At 48.9% G+C, this 17,855-nt stretch overlaps 7 protein-coding genes across 7 annotated transcripts; 2 read left to right on the top strand and 5 right to left on the bottom strand.

Annotated features, from left to right (window-relative positions):
- The first annotated feature begins 645 nt into the window (after nt 1-645).
- On the top strand, nt 646-2,564 carry E1B28_010243 (uncharacterized protein). Its single transcript, XM_043155197.1, has 6 exons — nt 646-740; nt 816-1,044; nt 1,101-1,288; nt 1,353-2,291; nt 2,365-2,428; nt 2,487-2,564. The coding sequence occupies exons 2-4, from the start codon at nt 991-993 to the stop codon at nt 1,831-1,833; spliced, it is 723 nt and encodes a 240-aa protein (XP_043007662.1). The 5' UTR covers nt 646-740; nt 816-990; the 3' UTR covers nt 1,834-2,291; nt 2,365-2,428; nt 2,487-2,564.
- Nucleotides 2,565-2,607: 43 nt separating this feature from the next.
- E1B28_010242 (uncharacterized protein) lies at nt 2,608-4,485 on the bottom strand (the record flags this gene model as incomplete). The annotated part of the gene is made up of 1 exon (XM_043155196.1): nt 2,608-4,485. The coding sequence occupies one exon, from the start codon at nt 4,483-4,485 to the stop codon at nt 2,608-2,610; it is 1,878 nt and encodes a 625-aa protein (XP_043007661.1).
- Nucleotides 4,486-4,673: 188 nt separating this feature from the next.
- Nucleotides 4,674-6,128, bottom strand: E1B28_010241 (uncharacterized protein; the record flags this gene model as incomplete). Its single annotated transcript, XM_043155195.1, has 4 exons — nt 4,674-5,011; nt 5,091-5,734; nt 5,801-5,988; nt 6,036-6,128. The coding sequence occupies 4 exons, from the start codon at nt 6,126-6,128 to the stop codon at nt 4,674-4,676; spliced, it is 1,263 nt and encodes a 420-aa protein (XP_043007660.1).
- Nucleotides 6,129-6,534: 406 nt separating this feature from the next.
- E1B28_010240 (uncharacterized protein) lies at nt 6,535-8,239 on the bottom strand. The gene is made up of 5 exons (XM_043155194.1): nt 8,099-8,239; nt 7,874-8,049; nt 7,630-7,814; nt 6,897-7,573; nt 6,535-6,832 (listed from the first exon to the last, which is right to left on the bottom strand). Exons 2-5 carry the CDS (start codon nt 7,949-7,951, stop codon nt 6,750-6,752), a joined length of 1,023 nt encoding a protein of 340 aa, XP_043007659.1. The 5' UTR covers nt 7,952-8,049; nt 8,099-8,239; the 3' UTR covers nt 6,535-6,749.
- Nucleotides 8,240-8,662: 423 nt separating this feature from the next.
- Nucleotides 8,663-9,563, bottom strand: E1B28_010239 (uncharacterized protein; the record flags this gene model as incomplete). Its single annotated transcript, XM_043155193.1, has 4 exons — nt 8,663-8,682; nt 8,743-9,182; nt 9,238-9,416; nt 9,465-9,563. 4 exons carry the CDS (start codon nt 9,561-9,563, stop codon nt 8,663-8,665), a joined length of 738 nt encoding a protein of 245 aa, XP_043007658.1.
- Nucleotides 9,564-10,611: 1,048 nt separating this feature from the next.
- Nucleotides 10,612-11,550, bottom strand: E1B28_010238 (uncharacterized protein; the record flags this gene model as incomplete). Its single annotated transcript, XM_043155192.1, has 1 exon — nt 10,612-11,550. One exon carries the CDS (start codon nt 11,548-11,550, stop codon nt 10,612-10,614), a length of 939 nt encoding a protein of 312 aa, XP_043007657.1.
- Nucleotides 11,551-11,736: 186 nt separating this feature from the next.
- E1B28_010237 (uncharacterized protein) lies at nt 11,737-17,830 on the top strand (the record flags this gene model as incomplete). The annotated part of the gene is made up of 4 exons (XM_043155191.1): nt 11,737-13,181; nt 13,234-13,793; nt 13,856-16,707; nt 16,763-17,830. The coding sequence occupies 4 exons, from the start codon at nt 11,737-11,739 to the stop codon at nt 17,828-17,830; spliced, it is 5,925 nt and encodes a 1,974-aa protein (XP_043007656.1).
- Nucleotides 17,831-17,855: the final 25 nt, after the last annotated feature.

The raw sequence follows: 17,855 nt of genomic DNA, 5'->3' as shown, positions 1-17,855 counted from the left end.
AGGGCCTGAGCCCGAGCCCGCACAACACTAACTGGAACGTTACTACCTGGCTATGGTGCCCTCTCACATGTCCACGACACGCCTAGCAGTATGAAAACCGATGGGAATGACGAAGACGACCTAAGCGATGGGGAGCGTGAGATGGAGAAGGAGCTTGAGGAAGAGGGTGGAGAGGAAGAAGGAGAGGACGAAGAGGAGCTGGAACGACGCTTTGAGGGGGTGGTTAGACTGATGCAGGAGTAAAGCTTTACATTGTTTTCTGTATATTACACCCACATACATACACAATGGTGGTTATCATCCGATACGTCCGAACCGAGAATGACGTGCCTGGGAAGGTCCAGACTCTCCGAGGCCTCTTATGACATCTTATGACATGTTCGGGATGTACCGACGGATTGATGGGAGAGCGGCTGAGAGCGGGCGGGATAAATACCCGAAGGGAAACTGCAAAGTCCATACAAAATATTGCGGAATTATTGCGTTGCACAGTCTTTAGCATTCAGGTATCCTACACATTATGTCCACCCGGGGCTCGGCTCTATCCTACACGATACGTGTTACGGGATTATCAGGTGCACGTCCGGCACAGTATACAAGTTCAGAAGGTGCAAGCGTCCCATGTTAACCCTCGCACTGTGGGATCGAAGGAGATATTCCGATGATGACTTATTACTTAGCGCAAAATTACTGCAAAGTGCCAAACAGCTCCTGGAACGTTTCTGCATTCACAGGCCGCAGTCAGCTTCAACGACCCATGATTATCGATGGATCTGATTCTTTATCGCACCTTCACGTCTGGTGCTTGTTATTAGGAACATGTTCAGACGTCCGATGGAGCGTTCACTGGTTCCCTCCGCAGCGCCGCATGTTCGGCACCTGTGGATAAGGGATCGAATGTTGTGCCAGTGGGCATAAATAAGTGAATGTCAACCCCCCTCAGCTGATAAGTCCTGACTTGGACCTCGCTGATTTACTGAGAAGACTGGCATGGGTACACCAAGGCGACATCCTCGATTCTACATCGAAACTATTGTTTTCCAGGTGAGTCACTGTTGCGTCGTTTGTTGACTGATTCTGATCATCTTCCTCCCCTTCAGGTCGTTGATACGTTATTCAGAGTACCATCCCGCTACCTTCGCGAACATTCTGAAATATTAGGTGCCGCCTCCGAAATATCGGCCGCTACTACTGAGGGCACGTCGGACGAGACGCCTGTGAAGCTTCCTTTGCCAGATGACGCGACTATCGAGGACTTCGAGAACTTCATGGAGATCGTCGTACCAACGTGAGTGCTGGATATTGGATATTACATGGGAGGCCTTCAAAATTGAAAGTGTGTTCTTATACAGCGCCCTTAATTTACCTTGCCCCTCCTTTTCCAAACCGAAATGGATTTCGATCTTGAAACTATCCACTTGTTGGATGTTTGATGAACTCCGTAGCCGTGCCATCAATACAGTGCCAGGTTTGTCCTTCCTGGAGCAGGTTCAATGGGGGAGAAGATATAAAGTCAAGGCATGGCTTTTGAAGGGTCTATCCGGCCTTGCCAATTCGACGAACGCCCTTACCCCGTTGGAGGTGTTGGAAGATAATTTGGATGTCCGAACTATCGCACGGGTGTTATATATCCGAACTTTCCTTCAGTCTGATTCCAGATGCAAGCAGTTGCAAGCAGATATTCGCACAACGAAATACGTCAATTACCAAACGGTTCATACATCAGCTTGCGAGCAGTGCGGAAAACACAAAGATACCCACTCGCAGAGACCACACGTGGAGGTTGAAGTGGAGAAGTGGTTTGGGAGTGAGCTTTCACTGTTAGTTATTTAGCTACTCTGCAGCTCAATGATTGTGCGACCTCTCAATGGTAATCATATCTATCGTAGAGCTTCTGCATGATGTACATCGACTCGGTTTCGAGATTTTACTTCAGAGCACCGTCATTTTCTCACACTCAATGTTCTCTGGTTACCTTCCCCACCTGTTATATTCCGTGGCCATCACCTCTATATCTCTCCATCTCGTATATCAAAGACGTTTTTTCAGTGAACAAAAGGCAGAAATCAACGCCAGGGAATCCGTACTTCAATCAATCGTGGATGAGCTGCGCACAGGAAAGCATCTGGATCCAGAGGAACTTCAGCGACTGAGAAGACTAGCGAGGCCGTCGAAAGGAGTCACATATAATGAAAGATTTAGTTGGAAGGAAGTTTTATTGGGCAGGATAGGTTCGAGCTCGAGTGAAAGAAGGGAATGAGGAAACAAGCGGCGTCTTGAATGTTGGGGAGGTGAGGGTTCTTCCACCAGTCTTGAGTTACCTTCTAGGACACGATTTGAGTCCTCTCAAAACTGTCACATTAGTGGACCAAAAATATAGCGTTAAAGAGGAATATTTAAAAACTTTCCTTCAATATTAATACTCCAGGTAAGTACAGTTACGACTAGTGAATCCAAAAACCGTTCAACTAATAATAGCTCTCTAGGCAGCCTACGTCCTAATAACACAAGACGTGTATAATACCTCTTTCCTATGTGATGAGATTGGTTCGTTGCTTCGACAAAATTTCGAGGGAAACCGTAATAAATATCGGTACATCAAGAATGTCAATCAAGAGCATCCAATGGCCGCGTAGCAGTAGTAGACACCGAAGCGCCATTGAGGGTACATACATCAGAGTTGTCGAGCGCCGGCGATCTGGACGAAGGCAAGAAGCCGTCCTTGCCATCGTTGAGCCCTGAACCTTCAAGATACTGGACGGGTGTTGGGGGAACGACGACGTCGACTACTTCGACGTTTGGGGTGACGGATCCACCGGCCAATGGATCTGAAGATGCGAAAAGGCTTCCGGCGTCTCCGACTTCGACTGATTGACTGCGATTCACTGTGTCCTGATGAGTGGGTCGAGCGACATCGTCAGCCTTAGACGAGCGGGAAGAAACATCCGCTTCACCGTGCGCATCTCCGTGATTTAGAATTTCAAACCCTTCACCTTGGTCTGTGCTGGTGGAAGTTTCTGAGGAAACCGTTACGGGCGACCTCCCTTGAGAAGAAGTAGCAAGCGCCCCCTTGTTGTCGGTGGTAGCTTTGATCACATTAAACCCTTCATCGTAATGTTTGGATGGAGGAATGTCGGTAGTGAGATTGGCGTTGTTGGATTTATCGTCACCTGTAAGTACTACTCCTGCACGTTCCTCGTTGGCGGCTATCGTTGTAATGGACGTTGAGCCTGGAGCTTTGGACTCTACGTTCTCCATCCCGGCTCTGTCGACGTCCACTTGAGGTGACTGCGAATCGTGTACAACGGAGGAAGGCATGGTAGAAGAATTCTTGTCGTCCTGCGTGGGGTTCGGCAGTATGGTGTCAACATTGGCCGAGGGTTGTTCTGCGCTGAGCGACAAGGGTCCGACTTTCGACGAACTGGGAGCAACATCGACCGGTTGTGCCTTCTCTCGTTCGGTTTGTTTGGCGGCATTCTCATTCCGTTCAGCAGAGGCCATAACAGGACCACCCTCTACAATCACTCCAGACCTAGTCGAACTTGAGTGGTTGGATAGGGCAGCCAAAACATTCCCAGAACCACCGGCGTTGTCTTTTTGAGGTCCGGGTTGTGAATGAGAACCCTTGGACACGAGGTGTACAAGAATAGCATTCTGAATCCGATCTACGACGGTATCGTTCTTCGAGGTGGGTTCGACAGCGTTGGCGGCAACTGATGTATCGATGGTCAGTTTAGGCGGGTCTTGAGGTCGCTCCGTCACTTGATGGGTTGCTTGTGGATCAGCAACAGACAAGGAAGATGCAACTTGACCGATCTGGTCCTCGCTTGAAGGAGTTTGTCCTCCCGTACTACTCCCAGATGCTTTCTTGCAAACTTGAACGTCCGCCTCAGCGAGACTCTCTGAGGTTTGCTGTCTACTAGTCCCTTCTGTAACCACCGATGGACCTCGGCCCTCGTCAAGGACATTGTCTCCTCCATCTCCCGCTGTACGCGAACCCTCTACGTGCTCAGCGGACGAGCCTTGGCCACTTGCATCTACTCCTGTAGAGGATGCCTTGTGCGGCTCTTCGTGCGCTGTATCGAAGGACACATCATGGGATGCGTCGTAAGATGATTGATCGTCAAATGCGAGGCTCAGTGACGCCTCGAAGTCCATGGTGAGGTTCTGCTCCTGTATACCAAAGGGTGTCAGAGTAGTCACCCGAACTGTCTCGTCATCCATTGTCTTCTGAGTAAGAACATGTCCACCACCTCCAGGTGTAATATCCCCCAATTTTGCACCTGAATCTACCTCATCGTCAAAGTCATCCATAGAGAGGAAACCAGCGTCATCCTGATCATGCCTGCCTAAGATATCTGCACTCTCGGTAACAGATGCCGAAGAAAAGAAGGTAGAGGTAGACAAAGTCGAAGCAGAATCGTCCATCACATCTGCCCAATTATCGTGAACGGAGACCTGCGTAGTATCTGAACCATCGAACATTACCAAACTCGCTCTGACGTACATCAAAAGAAAGAATCGTACGGTTAAAGGTTTCACTCGAATTCGTGTCTGCGTCGTAAAAATTATCGTGTTTCTGGTCTTCTAAGCTTGGCACCGTATCAACATCCTTCGTATCATTAAGCTCGTTGGATACCAAACGTCTGTCACCATCAACCTCTTTACTATCATCACCATGCATTCTTGCCTCGCCTGTTGTTGTTGTTGTTGTTGGTGGTTTTCTTGGCGGTAGTCGGAGAGGGGGCACGAGGGCTGGAAGGAGTTTCAAAAGGTTTGAGGGGTTCGGTGGTACCATTTCCTCCCCCAAGTCCATCTCCTTCAGTGGATTTACCTTCGGTTCCGGGAGTAAACAGGTTTGTGAGTCGACTAGTGAATTTTGAATGGGCTGCGGGGGAGTCGGCAGAGTTGGTGAAGGGGTCGCCACTTGTGTTACCGGTTCCAGTGGAAGAGGTTGTGGTGGCAGAACCGAGCTTATCAGCATTGGTCTGGAGCGACGGTTCCACTTGCGCTACAGGCAAACGAAGAAAAGAAAAGGAATTAGTGTCATTAAAAGAATTCAAATATTCAAGGCTAGATCACCAATCCACCTGAAGTGCCACTCTTTGTTCCCACTGCCGTGCTGGCGTCTCCATTGACTGCAGTAGCAGCTACATCCTTATTCTTCTGAGTATCCTGATTCTTTGGCTTCTCCTTTTCTTTCTCTTTCTCTTTCTCTTTCTCCTTCGCCTTGTCCTTCTCCTTGTCCATTCCCTTTTCCTTCTCTTTATCTTTGAGAGTACTCTTGGACGGTGGTTGCGGTGGTTCAGGGATGGACTCTTCCTGGAGAAGCGGTGAGAAGGGTTCAGAAATCTCGAAATGTTCCTTGATGAACTCGGGCAGCTCAGCATCAGAAATCGCAAGGGGTATCGGGCCAACACCACCAGTAGCAGTTCGGGGTGCCCGTATACGCTCTCGAGCCGTGAATATTCTCCACGCCGTTTCGAGGCCCAAAGCAGTACTTTCTTCTAACGTTAAAGCCTCTTCACGCGTTACGAGAACGGTATAGCGCGGGGTAAGGAGGATTCGGTCAACCTCGTACTTGTGGTAGACGACGATACGGTCAATGACAAGCATCTCGAGCTTTTCCAGCTCCCGGACGACGAGGCCTTTCACTTCGTGGAAACCCCACCGGCAAGCCAAGTCAAGAATCTTTACCCAGTCGTCGACCGGAGCCTTGTAAAGGGAGTACTTCCTAATTTAAGGAGTGGTGTGAACGGTAAGAAAACGAAAATGATAACGATTCGTATAATGAACGTACGGATTATAAAATACCCATAGGAACTTGGCGAAGTCAGCGGCCTTGACGTTCTCCAACACAATTGCAGAGGACTCTGAGGTACCCTGGCGAGGTGCACCAGGCGACGCTGGGGTTGCCAACTGAGCCTTGAAGTAGTTGGATTCCCGTTCGAAGAAGTATCGATGAACACGGAAATGAAATTGCTCAATCTAACGACATTAAGCTATCGTGTCATTTGAACGATTAACGGACTCACTAAGAAGAAGAGGTCTCCGCCTGAGAGGTAGTAGTCGTCATGGTGCCGTAGGGCAGTGAAAGCTTCGTTGTCCCTGGAATATTGAGGGGCCATGGTATCGCCTGCGAATGAAGGAAAAAAGTCACGAAACTGGGGGGAATGAGGGAAGGGTGATAGTGTGAGCCGTTGAGGTTGTGAGCCTTTTGAAGGGTCCTGGGTTGTCGGTTAACTACACGTGTAGAACACATGTATGATGTTAATTTTTCATTGTTCTCATTGACGCGGCGTTCTTCCGTGATCGCTCGTCGACACGGTGTTCTCTCTGGTCAGATTATCACGTCTTCCTGGAGGCTTGAGGACGAGAGATCGGACTGCGGAGGATCTCGATGCTGAGCAGATCATCCTATCCGGAACCAAGTTGTAAACTTCGTAATCGAGACGCATGGTCTCCAACCGTGGGACGGAAACGTTTCCGGGAACGTTTACATATACTGTGACATTGATGAGCTACATATGATGGATGGGAGTAGGAGAGAAAGTCGTGTTTCGCATTATTTGGTCAGCTACACAATACCCACTAACTACTTGAACTAGGCCAAGCACCTGGCAGAGGCGGGGTCGAGCATAGAGATGAGTTGCAGTCTGTTCTGCTCGCTCGACTGATACGGGATTCTGTTCTGGCTGCTACTGCGATTGTGCCTTGATTTTTCAGGAAACTTTCAACGCTACGAGTCTCTACTTCTTCGATATCCGTAGGCTCTTCAGCAGGCTCTTCCGAAAAGACCGTCTTCTGCCCTGTGTACCAGGAGAGGGTTTTGCTTTCAGCATCAAACATGGCTTGAGAATCCGCGAAAAGGTTCAGCTTTGAAGGAACGTCCGTACCTTCACTATCATCCACTGAATTTTCAGATCCTGGTTCAGGCGGTTCAGTAATCTTTGGGGTCGTCGGTGGTTCCGTTTCCTTCTCTGTTATGGTTTCCATTCCCGGATCGGACGGAAACTCTTCTCTTGTTATCCGGCGTGCTCTTCGAGTCCGTCCGTGCACGTCCCTCGATGCCAGCGCTTCCTCGTACGCTGCTGCCTGCCCGCGAAAAATCCCATTAATAGTCGGTTCATGCTGGTAGAGAAAAATTTCAACCCAACCACTAAGTGAAATACTCTTACGATTGCTGTGTGGAACGCCTTTCAGTATATCGCGGATGGTGTCGACGATCTCGTCATCCTCAACTTCCTCGGGAAGTGGGCTCTTCCCTCTCTCGGATGAATGTGCTCGAAGCGCCTCCCTAGCCTGGAAAACGATTACAGCTGTTTGCACACCCAGCTTTTCGGACTCGGCGATGCTCAGCGGTGCATCCCTTGCACAGAGCGCACCGTAGAGAGGTACAAGGTATTCTTCATCTAGCGAGCACTTTTGAAATAGAGCGATTTTGTCGATCAACGGCATCGTCATCTGTTCCAACTCCCGGAGAGCGTGAGCCTTGACATGAGGGAACCGCCATAGACTGGCCAGGTACAAAATAGATGCCCAATCTTCAACCGGGGCATCCCATGAAAACGTCCTATCCAATTCGTCAGAAACTCACGATGCACACTCTGTCAATTGGCGAATTCTTACGGATTGTAGAAAACCCATAAGAATTTGTCAAGTTCTTCACTGGTTACCTCTAGAAGAATTGCAGAGGTTGGTGTACTGCCGGGTTTTGGCTGTCCTGGGGAAGTCGGTTTTCCAAGAATCTCTTTGAATTTGGGGGACTCCCTTTCAAAAAAGTATCGATGTACTCTGTATAAAGTGTTTCCCGCCTGCGGTGAAAAAGTAAAAGGTTCAATCAACTTCTTCGGTAGGTCGACCAACAACGTACGGTAAGATGAAGGTCCCCTCCGGTTATCATGTACTTCTCACTTTTCTCGAGTCGCAACCTGGATCCGTAATCTGACATCTTGATCGTACAAGTCGCGGGGGCTGCGTGTAACTTGAGCTACGCGACCACAGCAAAGGCGGCAGTGTTGGAAAGAGGCCAGAACCTAACCGAAGAAGCTGGGACTGATCTGTATCCTACTCGTGGCTTTAGAACCCCAGAACTTACACGTGTACTAATAAAATTGTATTCAACACCTGTCTTGATCTTGAGAGAGTTCGAAGGCGATGATTGGCACCGGAACCGACCATAATTGCCAGCAGGGCATGCTCGTTTCATCCGCAGTTTACACGACCCAGAAAGAAGAAATGGTTCCAGTCACTTGAGAGCTGTGGGCCGTACACGTTATGAAGCTCGGCATCTCTGACGTACATCCCAGGGACCGTAGTACCATAGTACTGTGCTGCTTAGCTCTCACAGTAGATTTTATATTTGACATACATATAGTACATACAGGTCGTAAGAAGATACAGTACATTATACAGACATGCAAGAAACAACAGAGGAGGTAATATAACTTAGACCCACGCCCCGGGAAAATCGGAAGTCGAATGTGCTCGAGATTGTCTGTCGCTGGAATGTACAGGTAGCCCTGGGCCACCAGCCACCTCATCATCTTCCTCTCCAAAATCCCACATCAAATCGTCTTGAACGTTCCCACCATGCTGAACACCCGACGGATCATCAACGAGGCCATCAGGTCCAACAACGATGGCACCCAGTTCAAACTCATCAGAGGATTCCAGGTGAACCTGCAAAAGAAACAGACAAGTCAGAACAGAGGACTACGGATGAGATATCGATTCGTCAACCTGGTCTAGAAGTGTCACTCCAGTTAGCTCCATTTGCCTGGCGCGCTACAGCTGGAGATCGCTTCAGAAGAACATTGATCATCTGTTGAGCTTCCTGCTCGTCAATGCCGGTGGGTAAAGGGCTTCTACCGCCTGAACCAGGTGCAGAACGAAGTAACTCTCGACCTTGGTAGACCAAAACTGCTGTCGACATCCCAAGCTTCTCGGCCTCGGCGTAATCCAGGTTATAATCTCTCTGGCACAGCCGGAGGATTATTGGGGAAATGAGTTCTGCTTCAACAGCATAGTCCTGATACATTGTTATTCGGTCGACATCTGGCATGTCGAGCTTTTGCAGTTCACGGATGGCAAGGGCCTTGACCTCCGGGAAACTCCACAGGTGCGCCAGTTTGAGTATGCTCTCCCAATCCTCAACAGGAGCGTCGTATACTCCGTGAATACTGGAGACAATATCAGACACCGGTGATATGAAACGAATGGGAATGAGATACATACGGATTGTAGAATACCCACAAGAATCTCTCGAATTCTTGTGCTGTTACCTGATTCAGCTGTATGGCACTATGAATGTCATTTCCGCCCCCCTTATGGAGGTTGCTCGAGAGGAATTGTTCGAATTTGTGCGATTCCCTTAGGAAAAAGTAACTATGAACACGGAAATAACTGCCTCCAACCTAGTATCTAATCAGAACAAGAAATATGGCAGTGTCGATCTGGCTCACCAAGAAGAACACATCAGCTCCGTTCAGGAAATACTTTTCGGATTTGCCTGTCCGTTTCAGGTCGCCGTTGGCTTGACCGTTGGAATTGGAGTCACTCATAGCGAGAGAGAAAGATTATCGAAGGAAATAGGGGATGCGGGCGTAGTGCGATGTCCATTCGTTCGGGAAGAGGTTTTAAGACCTAGGAACACGTGTTAAACGCGCTGCTCAATCGCGCTTAAGGTGACATCCTGAACCTTTACACGTTAAATGAAAGGAATACAAGGAGATTCTTAGTAAGGTGATTCCAGAATAAGCTTAGCTTGATACGCACAGCTGTACAAGCTGGTATCGATGGATTAAGGTTCGAAGTTGGAGCTATTTTCTGAGCAACTGAAAAAGAACTTCGCCTCGTAACCGCCGCGGCCCTGCAGCACGTGTTGACAACATGCAACCATTGTGACGCTGGGATTCGCAGTTTTTGAAAAGAATACCGCTGTAAGCAGTGAGCACCAGATCTGACATCAACCAAGGCAAGGCAAACCCTCGACCCAAAACGATTCAAGATCTTTCCGTATCATGCGTGAATGTCTCAGTGATCGATAGAAGAACTCACGAACGCAGTCTTGATTACACTGCCCAATCGTTTTCTTTTAGAGCTGGGGAAATATCAATTAAATATTCCGGAGATACAGAAGGGTCGGAGAAAAGGTAAAATGAACTCACCGCAGCGCCCATCTGATAAACTCTTCTATTGGATTGGATAGTCTTCGGTGTGCAAATTACTTCCACCGTGAGGATTTCAACATGATCGAATTTGCGAATCACGAAGAAACGGAATATCACAATTGTATTGGCTTTGACCGCCTGAATTATCGGCGCAGCAGCACAGAGGAGACTACGGGAAGGAGCCTGTTCAATAAGTGGTGCACACGTATAAGACTGTCACCCCACAACGAAACGGTAACATGCGGACCTGCGGCGCAGCGTTGGGTTCCAATGAGAATGTACCGCGATCCGCGCGTTCCCAGGTAACAGGTTTAATTTCTGGTTAACGATGGTTCGAAGAACAAGAACGTAATATTCCTCGAAAATAGACTGGATATACTATTGAGTATTATTCAGTGAGGAGAGGCTCGAGTGAGCGATGGCTTACCAGAGAGTAATGCTAAGACTGCACTGGGTCCCCTCCGCTATCGCGATAAGCATCAAACACCTCATTGAATTTTCGGAGGGTCCCAGCTCCGACGATAGCAAACACAACACGATCAAATGAATTTCGGAAGCGGGCACCGGGGACGAGGAGAAGCTCAGTCCACAGACGGGCGACCATATCAACGTTGTTTTGGAATACCCCAGTTCCGTAACTCCCCAAAACCAGATTCCTCGCTTCTCTCGTCTCGAAGAGAAACAATATCCTGGTCATCCTCTCTTTCATCTCTTTTTCAATCTTTTCCTCATTCTCTGCCTCTGATTCTAGATCTTCCCTTTTCTTGCGAATTTCTCCAGCATTGACAGCAGGGCTAGTGAGTACGTCGACTTCAAGTGGTTCTAACCATGTGCCATCGTCATCTCTGAACAATACAACACCCGGAGAGTAAATCATGGCATGACTGTAATAGAAATTGTACGAGCGTCGCTTGTGATACGAATAGAACATCTGAGCGGTGTCGGTCATCAAGGACGGGTATAACGAGGAGGACCGCGCAATGCTCTCCTCTTGTGCTTGCGCACCGGTGAGGAATCCACCTCCGGGCTTTTTGGCGGAGGCAAAATTGAGGACACCTATGGCACCCTTTGATTGCGGCGGGAGCTTTGCTGCCAAATATCGTGCACCTTGGAGAGTTGTAATTTCGAGGAGTGAGATTTGTGTTATCCTGGAGACATCGCACACAGAACTTGTAGAGCCTGGATTCCTCCAATTGGACAACAAAGAGTCAGGCGCATAGTATCTGGTAGCCCGCTTCAGTCTCTCGATATCAAGGGGATATGTAGTGTCGTTAACTTTATATGATCCTGCTTCGAGGGCATCCAAAGTCTGGTTGGCAATCTTCATACGGGGTGTGCGAGATTCATTCTTTGGTTTGAAGAACTTTGATACCGACATGGTAGTGAGAAAGAAGGATTTGTGACTCACTTTGACAGTCGCACGGATACTTGACACCCGCGGTGATACCCTGATCTACAGCTTCTCCGTATTACTCAGTCTACAAACCATTGTGCTCCTGGGTACTTAGGAATCTTATTCCTTGGGCTCGGCCAGCTGTCCTACATCTGTCGGCTGGAGCTGTAAATGTCGACTGCACTGTCTGTGGACGCTCTTCTTGATTCAGTTCTTCCACCAACCGTCCCCAGTCTTACAAATGTCCGGGCTCTCGTACAGCAACTATCTTCATATTCACCATTACCACCAATTACGCGATTCTATCCCGCTCTAGCGGTTCTTTGTGAGCACGATGGACCTACTACATTGCAAATGGCTGGATTCGACATCCTCGCGGCGTATTTCGAGCATACCGAAGCAAACATACTCCCGATTGGAACGAGTGACAGGGTGGTCTGCATGAACTTCTTTTTGGGAGATGGAAAGTGGAATCGGGAGCTGTGGGAGCCTAAGTTCAAGGCCCTCCGAGCATTCACTCGATGGGGAAGTGAAATGGTCGGGATTGAAGAGGATGTTGTGAAACTATTGAAGGATTGGATTTCAGATGCATTCTCCGGATTCGATCACGATGATCATCACGATAATAACGCGGAACGAGAGCGCAGTATCAAGATTCTGGCTGAATTCCTCAATGCCGTGGTTACTAACCCCTCAGTTCTTGCCCGTTCGGCACAGCTGGAAGAGACAGGAGGTGCTCTGGACTTGTATGGAGGACTAATAGACTCTAGGTCGAGCACAGGAAATCCAGTTCTGGCGTTTGAACTGTATCTATCGCATCTACACTCTCAACTCACCACTTTGCGGCCGCAACATCTACAGACAATTCTTCCTCTCCTCTTCCGTGCGTTAGCACGATGTGCTACCCCCCTTCCACGACTCACTGTTACCACTGCCAACTCTAGCAGCGGCAGTGGAATCAATCACGAACGACGAATCACGGATATGTTACAGAGTCTATTCACAGGTCCCTACCCGTCAACATGCACACAAATTCTTGTGAAATGTCTTTCCCCTTCACTCGCTTCTTCCGAAACACCCGTAGGGGCACTCCGTGCACTTCGAAGCCTTATCAGGCGCTCTTTGTCTACCCGTCTTGCCCGGGTCTACATTTCCAGCCAAAGTACTGCATCATACACTTATACTGGTGCACCCAGCCACATGGCCGACATACATAGAGATATTATGGAACGAGCGTGGTCAACATCTGCTTCTATATCCTCTATATCACCGTCGACTATTTCCTTATCGACATCCACTGGCGGGGCAGGGTGGGATCCTGCGAGGTGGGCCAGGCCTCTGAAGGAGTGCGCAAAGAGTTGGGTGGAACTTGGCTCCCAGCATCTTGGTGTAAGTGATGCATCGGAAGCACAGACAGAGTCGCGGGAACGAGTTCTGGAAGAGCTGGCTGGAATTGTAAAGGATGTCTTACAAGAGCTGGACCTGAGGGAGGAGTATGAAGAGACCCCTGCATCCTCCACTTCGTCGCCTTACTTTAAAAAGGACCTCCTGGATCAGGATGAAGCGTTGGCCGTAGGTGGACTATTATTCGAGCTATCCCGCTATCTTGATACTATGTCAGTGACTTTACACTTAGCTCTTCTTTTTATTTTGCTGACTTCTATGCAGTGAATCCCCAACGCCCTTAGTGCTTCCTTTAACCTCCCCTTCATCTGCACCCACATCATTCCTGAAAAATCTGTCCGCTTTGCTCGCGAGAGATTTCCCCTTATCTTATTCCCCACCGACCTCTTCGAGCCCAAGTCGACGTCCTTCTTCCTCCCATCCGTCTACGCCAGTAATTCATACCCATTCTCACAACATGGCGGCAAACCCATCGACAACGACCCCTTTAAACCCCCCTTTGACTACTATATTATTGAATTTGGCTGCCTCTCAGCATCTATCTGACAACGACATTGCTCGACTTGTCACACTCATGAAAGCCCAAGGGGAGTTGGACGGCATAGAACGCTGGCCCTCGGTACTCTCTTTATTCTCCACGGCTTCTATATCAAGAAATCTCCCTCGCACAAAACGAACAGCAATGCAAGCGCTAAAAGAGGGCTATGACAGCGTAAAGGATATGCCATTGTACAGGCGCCGATTTGGCAGTCTAGTCCTGAAATTTTTGTCAGGAGATACTCTCCTACCCTCCTCCGAACACGACACAAAAGGGTTTAACCAAGGTATGAGTAAGAATGCCATGGATACGATATCGACCCTCACCGTATCTCTTGTTGTTTTCTAGGAAGAGCCGGCAAAGGCCTCGAAACCGAAACAACACTCTGGAAAATTATTGGTGAAGAAGTGGTATTAAGATGTGCTGAAACAGAAGGACGCGATGTTCCCGGTTTAGATATCGATGAAGGAGAAATTATTGAGGAAGATACGAAACTTGAATCTTTCTTGGACGTTCTGATTGATGCTGCATCCAAACCAACCATTGGAGGTGAAGAGGATCCAGTGATCGAGAAAGACGACGAGGAGCAGCTCAAGAACGTAGATAGCAATGTGGTCACCCCTACGCCTGCCACAGTCTCTCTGAGCCGTGTACAGAGTCGTCAACACGGACATCAGGAAAACCCCGAGCCGCTACCGCCGCCGCCACTTACAGCACCTTCACAGTTACCGAGCGTCATCTCTCTTTTATCGTCACTTTCCGGTACTGGGGAATCGACTCTCAGCGGAGGCCTGAGAAGAAATCGATCAGCGTCGACTAGTATGTCAGCTGTGTCAATAAGAGGTGTAGCGGTCGACCCGCCCGGTGAACATAGCCCCCTACCAAAACTCCCGTCGAATCCAATCGATCAAGAGCGCAAACAAGAGCCGTCAGAATTCACCTCCCCAACGAACTTGGCAGCGGTAAAAACTCTTATCGGGATTTTCATCAAAGTCGGATTCACGCCCGGCTACGGATATTACGACTCAAGGATCGCAGAAGATGCTCGCCGATCGTCCATTCTTATCACGATTAAAACGTTATATGCGATTCATTCTGGCCTCCTCTCTATGCTCAATCCCTCTTCGAGTCAGACCAGCACCCGAGTGCGATTGGCGATTCTGCAATTCTATGTCCGCCTTCGTGCAGATCGGGACCACCGTTTGTACTTATCTTCCGATCCAGATAAAGATGGGAATGGACAAATCCGGGTATTGTCTAACCTGATTGGGAGGGTCGGTATTGATCTGAACGCTTCCGGTCATTCAATACCTCCAGATCCCAATCGACCTAGGGAGGATACTACAAGCGGGGCTACTGAAGACGATCGGGAGGTTGACGCTTCCTGGAACTACTCTGGTGTCGAGAATGCGAACTCAGGACAAGGAGAGGCAGACGCAGTATCAGAACTGAGGAGGGCCAGAGCACGAGATGCCGTAAGGGAGAGACGTGGGAGCAGATGGGGAAGTTCTGCTAGTGGTAGCGGCAGTGGTGGACGCCGGATAAGTGATTCCACGAGCAGAAGTCCTAGTCGAAGTCGACTCCGGCGTGCGACTACAGCAACGGCCAACCTTGGGATCGGTCGGGAGTCGCGCGAGACGACGAGAGAGTGGAAGGAACGTCCCTCTTCTCAAACAAATAGAAAACATGGGAAGGGAAAGGGAAAAGAGGAGGAATCGCATATCCTGCTATGGAGCTATCCAGAGAAGTTGGATTTCCTCGAGGGTGCGAGGGGGTTGAGTGGATTGTTGAGGACATATGACTTTATTTTCACTCCTTCCGAACAAACCGTCCCAGTGTTTCCCATTTCGAGTTATCTGGCCACGGTCCTCGAGATGCTATCAATTTACACCCCGACCAATCCCTCGGAGCATTCTGCAACTGATGCTCCACAACGGTCCAACTGGGAACTACTTTCCTACCTTCTAGTTCATCTACCCTCGCAGCTATCGAACAAACACTTGTTCTGCGGCCCTCTATCTCGCCAAATACTCTCCAAGGTACTGACCTGTCTATGCACAGGTATCTCGAGTGGGCAGCTTGGTATGGCTGAATTGCAACCTTCATCCCCCGAACCATCTTTCTTTCCCACCACGCTCAAAGTTCGCGATGCTCACAGCTTGGCATATAGTACCCTATCTGTGTTAATATCGTACCGCTCGTGTTTTGAGCTCAAACATCGACATTTACTAGTTGAAACCCTCTTGGGAGGCTTGTCGAGTACAAAACCACACACCATCACATCTTGCCTCCACGCCTTGAGCCTCTGTGCATACGAGCTCCAGTCCTCGTTGACCAAGTTTCTCAAAGACATATTGGAAAAACTCAGCCAGATCATGTCCACCGGCGAACTTGGTGGTGCGGGAATAGCAGTACATGTCTTAGCGTTTCTGAGTATCGTCGGCGGTAACGGAGAGAAACTCACAGGGAATTTTACGGAAAGCGAGTTTAAGTTAGTTTTTGGAGTTGCGTTGAAATACCTACAAGGACATAATCGCATGTTGCGGTCCCGAAGATCTGATGAGAATTCGGGAATTAACGATTCCGATTCAAAAACCAGATCTCAAGTCAGCGTTTCATGGGCTCTCTCGCAACACGTACGAATTCTATCTTATCACCTTGTCTACACATGGTTTCTCGCACTACGGCTCCCCGATCGTCCAAAACACGTTCGATACATCACGCACCAATTACTGCTAGCCAATGAGGGGAACAACGAAGTGGATGATCCTACAGAAGTAGCATTTGACTGGCTGGCTAGGTATTCGTTCGCCAGCGCAGATCCTCGGCCTGCTGGCAGCTCTGTACTTGGACAAGTGATTATGGGGAGTACTAACGTACGGAATGAAAATGCGGTTGGAACTGGAAATCCGAGCGGGAATCACTCTGATACGCCATCTTCCTCATCAAAAACCTGGTTACAAGGAAGCTCCGTCATTACCATCCGCACATTACCCAAAAGTGGTTGGGTGGAGGTCCTTTGCCGACGACCATCCGGATACACAAAATTCCTGGCGAGAGTTGAAAACGTCCCGATGGTTGGGATTGGTGAAGTCAATCCAAGTTGGGTTGACGTACCAGCTGCAGTGTTGATGGACAAGGATATAGGAGAACGGAAGGCTGGTAGGCCAGATGTGGGTTATGAGGAGGACGGAAGATCGGTTTGTTGTCACATTATCCCTTTCTGTTCTGTCGTTCATTTCCTGTTCTTTCAAGCATGAAGATATTGCTTCTGTCATGCCAAAGCCATCTCGAGAGGAAGAGGACTTGTTGCGCCCCGATCCCATTACAGGCTACATTTGGAGTAAAACAGCGCCTTCTCAACGCCGTAAAGACGTCTCCGTCGATCCGGCGTTCCTTGCTCTCCAGCTTTCTCCTTATCCTGTTCAACTCGCTTCAGGCAACATACGAATGCTTGTAGAACCTTCCCTCGCCTCACGTTTCTGCAATGGCATTGACCGCATTCCTGTCATTGACACACACAAAGTGGGGATCTTGTACGTCGCGCCAGGTCAAACAACGGAAGTGGAAATCCTCCGAAATTCTCATGGCTCCCCGGCCTATACGAGATTCCTGGAAGGCATTGGCAGGCTCATAAATCTGAGAGGTCAGATTGACGTATATGCCGGTGGATTGAACCCAGACGAAGATGGGGAACACGCCTATGCATGGTGGGACGACATCTACCAAATCTTATACCACACCGCCACCCTCATGCCTACCCATGCACACGATGAACAGTGCGTATTCAAAAAACGGCATATCGGCAACGATTTTGTTCGGATCGTCTGGAACGATTCAGGACTTTCATATCGTTTTGATACCCTGCAAACACAATTCCAGTTTGTGAACATCGTCATCGAACCGCATTCTTTAGGAGCCATAGCGGCGTTTTCTAATAATCTACACGAGAACGAATACTTCAAAGTTACTGTGCAACGGGCGGAAGGAATGATGGAGTTTACACCAGTTGGGGAGTTTAAGTTGATCAGCGCGGAGAACTTGGCGGGATTGGTTCGTCAGTTGAGTTTGTTGAGTGACTGGTTTGCGTTTGTATTCTCGAAGACGGAGAGGGATACTGTTCAAGAGGAAGTTCGAACAAATTGGGCCGAAAGACTTGGGGCAATACAGAGGTTGCGTAAACAGATGGAGAATAAGGCGGCAGAAGGAAATGATGTTGCAACTGCTCCTGATGCTGGCAACGATCCCAGAACAAGCAACGGAGATCTCCAGCATCACATTTTAGCACAGGAGAGTTTCAGGGATTTTACGACCGCGTTTTGAAACAGAAATGACAATATATCTCTCC

The sequence above is a fragment of the Marasmius oreades genome, chromosome 6, assembly GCF_018924745.1.
Source record: "Marasmius oreades isolate 03SP1 chromosome 6, whole genome shotgun sequence".
In the NCBI taxonomy this organism is placed as follows: Eukaryota; Fungi; Basidiomycota; class Agaricomycetes; order Agaricales; family Marasmiaceae; genus Marasmius; species Marasmius oreades.
The sequence above is the reverse complement of the archived record's forward strand: the minus strand, read 5'-3'. Positions and strand labels throughout refer to the sequence as shown.